The sequence below is a fragment of the Crassostrea angulata genome, chromosome 2 (genome assembly GCF_025612915.1).
Source record: "Crassostrea angulata isolate pt1a10 chromosome 2, ASM2561291v2, whole genome shotgun sequence".
NCBI lineage: Eukaryota > Metazoa > Mollusca > Bivalvia > Ostreida > Ostreidae > Magallana > Magallana angulata.
Window position 1 is genome coordinate 48,726,813 of NC_069112.1, and position 11,868 is coordinate 48,738,680.

At 32.5% G+C, this 11,868-nt stretch overlaps 1 protein-coding gene across 1 annotated transcript; it reads right to left on the bottom strand.

Moving 5' to 3' along the window:
- Positions 1 to 5,866: 5,866 nt before the first annotated feature.
- LOC128173734 (uncharacterized) lies at positions 5,867 to 11,422 on the bottom strand. The gene is made up of 6 exons (XM_052839389.1): positions 11,380 to 11,422; positions 10,268 to 10,397; positions 9,433 to 9,570; positions 8,489 to 8,533; positions 8,280 to 8,324; positions 5,867 to 6,084 (listed from the first exon to the last, which is right to left on the bottom strand). The coding sequence occupies exons 1-6, from the start codon at positions 11,404 to 11,406 to the stop codon at positions 5,924 to 5,926; spliced, it is 546 nt and encodes a 181-aa protein (XP_052695349.1). The 5' UTR covers positions 11,407 to 11,422; the 3' UTR covers positions 5,867 to 5,923.
- Positions 11,423 to 11,868: the final 446 nt, after the last annotated feature.

Below are 11,868 nucleotides of genomic sequence, written 5' to 3' on the forward strand. Positions count from 1 at the left end.
TTTTTTCTCAGAAAACGCCCTCAGCAATTTGTTTATCAGCACAAAGAAAGTTAGATTACCTAGATATAAATGAGCGAAAAGTCTTATTTGTCATGTCAGCACTGCGTATTTCTTGTATTAGGTTATACGAGTTTAAAAGGTAAAAGAGGTTCGCTCTTCTCTTTTTGGGTAACTATTTTTTTGTTTATTTATATTTTACAATGCCAAATAAACCATATTGAATAAAACTGTGAAAATTAGATATTAACAGAATTTAGTAAGGAACTATATTTTGTGGCGGAAGGTTTTCTTGAAGAAAATGAACAATTTTCATAACTCAATAGTTTTAGAGTACTGCTACTTTAGTATTTTGATATTTCTAACTATTGATATATTTTGGCATAATTAGCTAATATTTCATAGAAGTCAAGAAAAAATTAACTTTTTTTTTTATTTTTCTTTAAAAAATTTTAATTTTAATAATTTTTACCTTAAATTATCTTATTTCATGTCATACTTCATTTTTTTTTTAGATGTGACCCCTGCTGTTTTTGATACTTTTATATGGTGCATTAAATGTATGTCTATTTGTATGCAAAGTTTTGGAAAGTTGGCATTACAATCATTTTCTTTATTTGCGTTATAATTTCATTACTGCAAAACTCTGTAAAAATCTTAACATTTGCTGTTGTGTCCATTATGTACTGACATTTGAAGCCATCAGTAAAGCAAGGGTTTTTAAACTTTGACTTGGATATTACTTTAATGGTCACTGCATGTTTTCAACTTCATACTGTGTTGAAATTATAACTAAATGATAGTATAAACTATCAATATTTGTTTGATTTTTTCAATAATTTCAGGAAAACAATCATTTCTATTTGGACCCCATATTTCCGAAAAATGGCACGTGACAAAGGTCACAAATAAGAAATGAATGAACATTTTAGGTTCCAATCTTATATCCATTATGTTTTTGGATTATTAACAATACTAGTTTTTCAGGTGCCAACCTCCTTAATATCTTTCTAGTTATAATTTTGGTTGCCATGTACTAGTATTATGGGGGAATCATTTTCATATCTGCTAAAGACGTGAATGCCTCTTCTTGTTGCGGAATTCATTTTTTGTCTCTAGCTTGAAAAAAGCAGCCGTAGTGGATTTTCTTGAACAGTTCTTTAAAGTTCATGCTAGTTTAGAATTTTTAGCATACTAGGTCCATTTTTTTGGGGGGGGGGGGGGGGGTTCTTTAAAATTGAACGAGATCATCACTGCAGGTGTGTGGTTTCTAGGACTAGGTCGGCTCTTCTTCCGGTGATCACTTTTGTTGTTGAGCAATTAAAGAATAAACCGCATAGGATGCGTACGGATTTCCTTCGATACGATACAGCAAGTGGTTTGTATATATAAACGGAAACCACGAACTGCGTTATCAGCATATTTTTTTCCCTAGTCTTTTAAACAAACTCACAAATATATGTCTATCAAATGTGTTCTATGCAATTTCACCAAATATTTTAAACATACGATTGAATTGATTGAATAATTGATAAAACACAGGTCGATCTTATGGCTGAAAACTCTGAATAGTATTAGTTGGAGGTGATGTATAGAGGTATTGGGATATTTTCGCAAAGGTCAAGCTCAACAATAATCAACGTGCGAGGATCATGCTTAACAATGCTAAGGTGATAAAAAGCGTTGGAAAACCAATCGAATTCATAGGTTATGAACAAAAAACATTCACCATTAAAACAGTTTCATGCAAACAGATTGTTTCCGATGATGAATTTCTAAACTGCTAAGACTGCTTCCGTTTCGCAATGATGTCAACTTAAACAGTCAAATAGAATATTAGTAAAAAGGAAATACCCACTTTCAATTTTCAAGCAGCCTTTCACAATCAATAATGACCACATTTTTTGTACAAACGGAGTTTTGGCTCAATCTAGTCCTAAAAGGTAGTACTGTAGAATCATTTGAATTCATGATGGCTCAGTTTTCGTGGCATTCGTGGGTACCCGGCAGTCTCTCTCTCTCTCTCTCTCTCTCTCTCTCTAGAGCGAGAGAGAGGGTAGTATGGAGAGAGAGAGAGAGAGAGAGAGGGAGAGAGAGAGAGAAAACAGCAAACTTGAACAATATAACTTGAGGTTATGGCTAACATTTTTTCAGTCAGAATTATACTCGTGAATGGTGAGCCTCTTTTAACTTAAAACTCTTGCTCAGTATTGCTTATTACATCTTTTATAAATTTTTTTATGTCATTTTCATTTAAAATTTTGAATCATTTTACATGCCTAAGGTTATCATTTTTATAAAAATATTGCTATTACTAGCTTCCATTGCCTGCACTCTTTCGGATAACGAAACTTTTAAACCTAAGCTACGACGTCATGGTTTACTGGAATTTGAAGAGGTTTTAAGAAGTGAAAATTCAAAAAAATAATCTCGTAGGCCTGTTTAAAATCACATGTTTTCAACAACAGACCTTATTGTTTTTTGGTCAAATAAATTGGATGGAATTTTAATTTTTAAAAATATATTTACATCGTGTTAAAATGACATCAGACCGATTCTAAAACATGATAGCTAGGTTAGTCTTGCAAATCTGCGTCTGCTGACATCTTTCTTGAATCGATTGGATGGATTTATTTTTCTCAAAATCATAAATTAATTTAAATCATTTTAAAATGACCTCATACAAATTGTAATGATAATATCTAAATTGCTCTTGTACATGTATTTCAACGTCTGATTGCATCTTCTTTGAATTGATTCCATGGATTTTTTATTCTTTAATTCATTAAAATTGAGAGAAAATTTTGTTTAAACATATCCCGTAAGCCCTTTTAAATTATCTTTATCTGTTTTCAACAATAGACGTTATTGTTTTATAATTTAATTCTGGTTGTAACGCGCCATTTCATTGGATAGAAAAATTTAAGAATGTCACACATGCCACATAATATACTAATCATTGAAATATTTCAAGAACCAGTTGGGTTTAAACAGAATCATGTTAAAAAAAAAACACCATAATTGCCATTTATTTGAAATGATCGTTAAAGTTTCTTAGAGTTACTGTATTAAAGCCTTGTTATCATTTTTAAAAATTAAAAATTAAAATTAAAATAAAATAATTGAAGTCAAGAATTGATTTTTCTGATAAATTGTAAGCTTTATTAAATATCTGGTATCATTAGGGAATGTTCTGACAAACTGTAAATAGATTGACTATATTTGATACAAGTGTATGGCATCTTAACAAGGGGTTTAAATCTCAAAATTAGGAAAGTCAAAGTACTGAAAAGCGCTCACCTAACTTGGTTTTAAAGGAAATTTACTTTGTGCAAGCTTGGTTTATAGTTAGAAATGAGATTTATTGACATAATGTTAATTGAAAGTATTGAAAGTAAGTAATTAATATCAATTGAAAGTATCCAATGCCAGAAGGGTCAAAATGGCGTTGAGGTTGTACTCATCCGAATGTATCCTTATTCAATTTAATTTTGATTAAGAAAATTTAGTAAAAATTACGTTTCTTTTAAATATACATCTTTATTATGATTTATCATATACACTAAAGTTAATTTAAATCAGAGCTGGACACGACTTGTAAATGGACACGTGTCTGAATCATGATATATAAAAGCCTTTGATTTTGCTACACTTTATGTCACATCTTGACCTTGTTTTGCGACGTATTAAACACTTTTTTTGTGTCTAATGTTTGCACTTTTATATTGTTGTTATATGTGCACTTTCTTTATATATGTATTGCATTGGTTATTATTATTGATGTTATGAATCTTCTTGCGCATATTATATGTACTGCATTTAGCTGGTAAGTTGTTAATCTGAATAACAAACGTAAGCGACGTAAAATATACGTCCACAGAGACAGATGAGATCTACTATTCAAACTAAAGAGACAAGTTTGTAGCAGTGTACACCTACTGGTATTCAATGCGACGATGCGCAGTTTGACTTAAAAAGAATACTGACCAGTTTCATAACTCTTCGAATTTCTCTAACGCATTTGAAGATTCGTCACAACTGAATTAATCAGCCCGCGGGCTGACTAATCACTGCGTAGCAGCCCCTGCAATGATGTACGTAAGCCCTGCACAATATACAGTCTAGATATGTTCGTAAACCCCTGAAACTGGTTCCCAAAACCAGTTTAAATGATGTAAATTTCTGCTCATAGTGGGCAGTTATTCGATGCACCGGAAGTAGAAGTCTAACGACAATAAAGCGCTGAGCTATGCTTAGCGCTCTAAAAAAACGTAAACGCCCTGCTTCTACTGGATATGGACTTTACATGAATGCTCTAACTATAATAGATATAAGAAACAAAAGAACAGAGATTTTTTTTAGCCAGGAAACATATATATGGCATCTTTAAAACGGGTTAATGTTCATATCTCAGATTTCAAAAAACATGCAGGAAATACCATTTTTGTCAGAGGAAAGATATCTCTTTTAAGGAACATAAAGCAAATCAATTTTTGTACAGGACGACAATAATTTAATTTCGCTCCAATTAAGGTTCCTTAACGGCCCTTTTTACAAAACTTTGCCGACAAGAAATTTAAAAACCATGATATTTTTTTCATTTTAATAGAAAATAACATTTTCGTTAAAAAAAATTCTCCTTGAAAATTGCAGCTCAAATTGCTTTAAATGTATCACCTTTTAAGCATTGAATTTTTTATTTCGATATCGTCGTCCTTTAAAGGGGCATAGTCACGATTTTGGTCAAATTTTATTTTTCTGTTTTTATTATTTGCTTTAGGGATGCATTGCTATTGATCAAATGAAATTTGGGTGCCAGTCATTGAGTTTTAAGCAAGATACAGGGCTCACAATTCTTCATTATGTAAACAAGGCTCGTGCACTGTTTTTGTTTACATAGGTTCAATATACCAGTAAAAAATCTTTTTAAAGCTGGTTTGTCTATCTTATTATTCATTTAAAGCATAAATAAACAGTTCCTAACGATTAACACATTTATTTTATGTCTAAAACTGGAATTGTCACTTCAACATTCGAAATGTAAACAAACGCTTTGTTTACATAGCGAAGAACTGTAAGCTCTGTATCTCGCTTATAACTCATCAAATGGCACTCAAATTTTGGTTGCCTATTAAAAATGCCTTACTTAAGCATTGTAATCATTAAAATCGAAAAAATAATTTTTGACCAAAATCGTGACCATGTCCCTTTAACACACTAGGCCGTCCAGACAAATTGAATACCGCGAATTATGGATCTACCATGTTACATTTGGTATGTTTCTGACACTGCAACGACAGTTACATGTGTATTTAATTTTTTTTGGAAACACAAAATTGTTTTAACAGTATTAAAAAACTGCAGATGAAGAACAACACTGGTACACTGGTCAAGAGCATTGTATTCGAAAACATGTAGATACATTTCTGTACTGGATACGTTATTTAAGCTGCAGTGGTCGTTTATATATTGGAATAATCTCCGTTACTACATGTAGGTCTTTAGGAGTGTTGATTTGTACAACGTTTTTGTAAAAAAAAAAATTTCTTCGATAAGTCTGTAATCAAACTTTGGATTACACTGCATTAAAGATGTCAGGTGGCGTAGAATTGATGATATACCATAATATTGGGGCAAACATATTTGAGATTAAAAAAAGTTCAATTTTTTTAGACCCCATTGCTAAATTGGAGCATAAAATACTGATTTAATAAAGGGCACAAAAAACAAAGTCTTCAGTCACAGCACTACTGAGGTAAAATTGAAGTTAAGAAGAATATTTGATACACTTCGTTACAATTTTAAATTTTATTGCCAGTGTCTAAAAGACCACAATTAATGGGAAAAAGACCACAAAAAAAAAGAGACAAAATATCAAAACGACAACAATTCTGATTTCTTATAATCTTTATCATGGAGGACGAATTTACCCAAAAACACAAACTCCAGTGTTTCCATCAAATTGGCAAAGGTTGTTATTATTACATGCAGTCTCATCATCTAATAATTCTGCACAAACAATACAGTCAGCTTGATTATTGGTTGGTGCGAACCTTTCGCAATGTACTGTGATGGTTGCTCCGATAACTGAAATGTCAAAAAGTAAAACGTCACATATGCCACAAATGAGAACCCTCTAGAAAAATGCTTATGTTTGAATGATAATTATGTGGGTGTTACCTTACACAATAGACTTTTAAGCTGAAATTATATGTATAATATGAAAATCTTCTGTAATTTAAAATTGTGAACACCAAATTCTAAAAACAGAATTAGGTAATAAAACAATTATTTAATGCCGGAACAGTCAATAGATCCGATTTTTTTCCCTTGGTGCAGGGAACAGCTCAATACTGAGCTGTTCCCTGCACCTCGGGGAAAATATCCGGGTCTATTGACTGCTCAAGCATTATATAATTGTATAGTGTATCATTTTCAAAAGTTGAGGTCAAGAATCGTTGTTTTTCTGGTAAAGTGTACTCTATATTTAATATCCGCTATTGGTACTGTAAACAAATTATCTATATCCAATACAAGTGTATGTGATCTTTAAAAGGGGATCATATCTCAAACGTACAGGACCATTCATCTACTAGATGTAGACTTTACATGAATGTTCTCATTGTAATACGTTTAAGGAACAAAACAACAAAGATTTTAAAAGCCCGGAAACATATATACCCTAAAACCTTGAAAATCAACCGGATTTTATAATGAGCCGGTTCTGAAAATAAGCAACCTTTTTCGTGCATTGAACATTAATGAAAGCAAAATATTGTACACAGTATTATTCCAATTATTTTGTTATGAAATTCCTTGACATTTATATTAAATAATGACACTTGGTTACTTTTCTTTTAACTCTTATGGATGTTTCCCTGGATATCCTATGTTTAGAACAAGCAAGTCGTTAACAATCGATCGATCACAATTTATAGTTCTGATAGTAAGCCAGGGATTATGCTCTAACCACTAACCCTTTTTTGTTTCGATAAGCTGCGATTTGAAAATAAGAGGGTTTAAAAAAAAAATCCACTTTTGTGATTAAGTTGAATTTAGTTTATTTCAGTTTCGTATTTCTTTGTTTAAATAGTTTTAATTTTGGCTAAGTTATGTTCCATATATTCAATCGAGAGCGTTCGAAGTAGGGATATTTTTTTGCAAAACCGATTAGGTCAGTTAGAGAAAGGTGGCTGCGTGTGAAGTGTGCGGCCGCGTTGCTGAATTTGTCCTCCAGATTGTAATTTATGGCGAATTCAGAAGATAGTTTGGTAGACTGGTAGCCAGGAATCCTGTTAATCCGTTTTGGCATTTTCTTTTCTCCTGCCGGTAAGTTTTTGTATATATTTTGTCAGTTTCATGTTATATTTACGGGGTATGGTTTTTTTGTTTCGTTGTATTAGTAAATGTGACTATAGGTATTAGAATAGGTAATTATTGTTTCAGTGCAGTGAAGATTATAGCGTTAAACCAGGTGTGTCCGTAAAAAACATAGTATATGGGTCAGAACTGGGACCGTGCAACATTAATGGAGCAAGGCGTGACGCAAGTGGAACGTACGTGAGCCCGTGGAGGATGAATGTTAATGGTCAGGAGGCCCTTTGTGGATAGTATTCCAGTGAGAAACCTTCGAGTCCGGGACTGGAGACGGGACATTTTGTGTACGGATTTTGAGTGCTATTGAGGCTCAGTAGTGACTTATTTGAAGCCAACTTTCAGTTCTATTTAATAATTGAATGATATATTAGGTCAGCTAGTGGTAACAGTTAATTAAGTATTCAATTACAGATAATAATCCATTTTACTTTTTCTGTGAAAGTACATATACAGTAACAGTATTATTTTACATACTGTGATAGCAATAATTAGCATTTATTTGTTTCATATAGATATTGACAATTGAATGTGTTCAAAGTTAATCCCACTATTGTTTCATTGTCAGTGTTATTTGATTTACAATTTAAAGTTATATTTCGTTCTTAGTGAGAGTGAGGGTGCGTGTTTGTGAGTGTGAGTATTTTCATATTCTGTTATTTTAATTTCATTTTTGGTTAAATAAAATCATTTTGTTTTGTTTATTCTAATGTTTGTCGTTTTGTCCATCACCACCACAAAATCCAAAAAGAACTTCATTACAACTTTCTAACCAAAACTTAAAATAGACCGCAGCTTATTTTCAATATATCGGGGTATGGCATCTTTAGAAGAGGTTCATATCTCGGATTTCAGAAACATGCAGTGTCTAATCATCTACTAGATTTTATTATAATAAATTCACGTACGCTCCAATGCCTCCTCCTGAGCCTCCTGAAGTGTCCTTTCCAACTCTGCAGAAAACAAAACACAACTATTTCAGTAATGCAGCTGCACCAGCAACATAACATTTCAATATATCGGGGTATGGCATCTTTAGAAGAGGTTCATATCTCGGATTTCAGAAACATGCAGTGTCTAATCATCTACTAGATTTTATTATAATAAATTCACGTACGCTCCAATGCCTCCTCCTGAGCCTCCTGAAGTGTCCTTTCCAACTCTGCAGAAAACAAAACACAACTATTTCAGTAATGCAGCTGCACCAGCAACAAAAGAATCGATAATTGAACAACGAATATTAATCATTTAATATATAGCAACCTAGCCCATTTTTAATTTTGTACATTCAATTAAAATAGTTATTTTCATCGAATTGAATTTATCCCAATAGGAAATGGTCTTCTGGTTGCCTTTTTGTAAAAATGTTTTTAACAAATTAGCTTCAACCATATGTGCATACACAAACTTGATAAAAAGAACTTCTGTTTTGCTCAACTATATGATTACACTAAATGTAAAATCGTTCATGGATATACTGTGTATATTTTACAAACAAAATTACAACAGAACTCGTAAGAAAACTTCGTTAAGAATCTAATCCAAATGACGTATCTGGACACAATTGTATTATTTAAAAAGAAAAAAATATATGTACAAAATTAAAGCAAAGCTCGAATTATTCCTGATACGATTTAACAACTTAACTAAATAATAGAATAGACGATTTAATAAAAAGTTGAATTATTATATTTACGACTTAACAAATCTACAAATTGTTTCGTGCCTACAACGTATATTTAGCATACAAAAATAAACAAATTAAGAACATCAAAGCAGTTAATCTTTTCAATACTTAACTATTCAAATGTTCTGCAATAATAAAAGGACTCTTTTGGATTGGGGAAAGACTTTGCAGATAAGTTGAAACGACTTAGAGCAATATCAAACGCCTCAAAACATATTGTTAAAAAAGAAACAATAAAATAAAAAAAACAGTGGAATAACAAGGCAAAATCTTCCGTTTCCCAGGAGACCTTACCAAATGAATACGTTTTGTCTAATGATGCTTATAAATCGTTGTGGTTTTTCCGAATAATCAGCTAAGAGCAAAATTCTTACCTCCTTTCTCCTCTTCGCATCTTTGTCTTTCCTCTTCAAGGATATCGTTGCATGATTCTCCTGGACTTTGAGTTGTTCCCTTTGAATAGCAGTCCTTAGATATTTTCAAGCTAGACATCGCCGTCAGCGCGGCACTTGCTGTTAAATGTAAAACCAAATCCGTAACAGACATTTAAAACATACAGTGTGATAAAAAATATAACATATAGGGCATTAAAAGATACAATACAGTGTGTAATAACAGATATAAAATATAGTGTAATAACAGATATAACACATAGTGTAATAACAAATATAACATATGGAGTAATAACATATGTAACACATAGTTCAATAACAGATTTAGCATATAGTGTTATAATAGATATAACACATGATGTAATAATAGATATAACATATAGTGTAGTGTAACAAAGCTAACAGCTGGACGAGTTTTTTGCAAAGTTCCAAAACTATTTCCCTGATTTTTTTTTCTCATTAGTGAAAGAAATTTTAGACTATAGAAAGGAGATAAATTTTACATAGCATTCAATATTTTTTTTATTCAAATATATAGCTTCGTGATTCTTTGACCAATTTTTCTCCCAGTTTAGTAACCCCCATGAAAAAAAGACGTGATAGTTCAAAGTTGCAACGTCTTTGAAATGTGAACCATAGAAATGTCCAAACTTGCCAACAACGTGATGCCAGAAAAAAAGAAAACCCTAAAATGAGCAATGTTCAAACCTGCCGGGGTCATCATAACAAACAAGACAAACACATAAAAAAAACTAAAATACAATAACAGTCCTATGCCGTAATGTCTTTTAATCGTAAATGTAAACAATGTCAAAACCTGCAAGGGCCACGATTCCGATAGAACCGGCTGCTGCAACAAGGCTACCGGAAGTTATGTCGGACTGTGCTGGGTAGGGGCGCTGACCATGACACACAGGAAAAAACATCACTGTACCAATCAACAGCGTCTTTATCCAAGAAACAAGAATCTTGATGTAATTGCATCTAAATACTTACTTTCTTGCAAAGATATGCCTATAAAGTGCTTTCTTGATTTAAACAGTTTATTTACATCTTGTGATGTGTACAGTTTCCAACATTATGATAATATTTACATTTACCGTGTATGATTCCCTGTATTTCTTTCGGAAACTAATTGTTATTTAATAGCTCTATAGAAACAACCAGACTAAAATATACGCGCCCCGTTTATCGATTGGTCGAAGCCTACAGCGATCTTTGAAAAATCACGGACTGCACGAAACAGTCATGATGAGGTCAGACTCAAATTCCCATTGGAGACTATTCATTTTAGCTATTGTACTGATGTACATTAACAGTAATTCGGATAATTTTACTTACTTTTTACAGTCAGTTTATTAATTTGTTAAATGAAAGATGTAAGAACGCATTCTTTGATGATGCATGCGGGTTATGAAGGAAGCGATCATTGCAGAAAAAAATTAACATAACCCGCTAACACGGGTTATGTATTTTTTCGGCAATGTCGCCACCTTCATATCCCGCATGAATAAAAAAGAGAAAGCACTTTAATGTTTAATCAATTGCATTGTTATCGTTGACGGCATAATTCAATCTAACACGATGTTGAGTATGCTATACAGATAATTAACTATGAACTTTCATAAGCAGAATACGGTTATTAGCTTTTCTGGAATGGTAAGCTGTATCATGCCGGTTTAAAGGGATTTTTAAGAAACAAAAACAATTAAACTGTTCAGAAAATTCAACTAATTCAAGCAAAACAGGTATCTGAGCTCGCTAAAACAAACTCCAAGGTACATGTATGCTACAAATTTGACCTTTAAAGGAGTTTAAGGCAAGTTGTATGACATAATTTGATGGTTGAGTTTAACTAATACTGAACAAAATCAAAAACAAAATGTTATAAAGAAAAAAGCTTGATTTTAAATGAAAAGAAAACTTAACCTGTTTTAGAATGATATCCGTATGCATCTCCAATGTCCTCAGTCTGCCGAATATAAAGAATAAAGAGATACATGCATGTATATATAGTGTACACTGGTACACACAAGACCAATAGACGTATCAGAAAAGATGTTTTTCATTGGTTAAAACAAACACCTATTATAGTATAGTAAGTGACTTGTAAACACTTCGTCTACCTGTAAAATGTACCATGTAGTGCAGCGGATTTCATTCTGCAGATTGTGATGGGTTAAATCATCTACATACATGTTCGAATGTACTGACACCACTCTCACCCCATGGCTCTATGTGGGACAACCTGCACACCTTCTTTTTCGCCAGTCGCCATTTTAGACAGCCGATTATGATATAATGTATTCAGAAATACAACCTTGGGCAATACAGCCCATCAATTTACGATAATTCACATATTACAATATCATATAAACATTAAACTTTTTGGAGTCTAAAATGGTGGGGGGGGGGGGG

Bases quoted from the DNA above. Each gene is read 5' to 3' on its own strand.
- LOC128173734 (XM_052839389.1), bottom strand. From the start codon at position 11,406: ATGCATACGGATATCATTCTAAAACAG. The intron at 9,571-10,267 runs GTTTTGACATTG...TACATTTAACAG, and splicing joins CGGAATCGTGGCCCTTGCAG to CAAGTGCCGCGCTGACGGCG. The intron at 8,325-8,488 runs GTACGTGAATTT...TGTTTTCTGCAG, and splicing joins TCAGGAGGAGGCATTGGAGC to AGTTGGAAAGGACACTTCAG.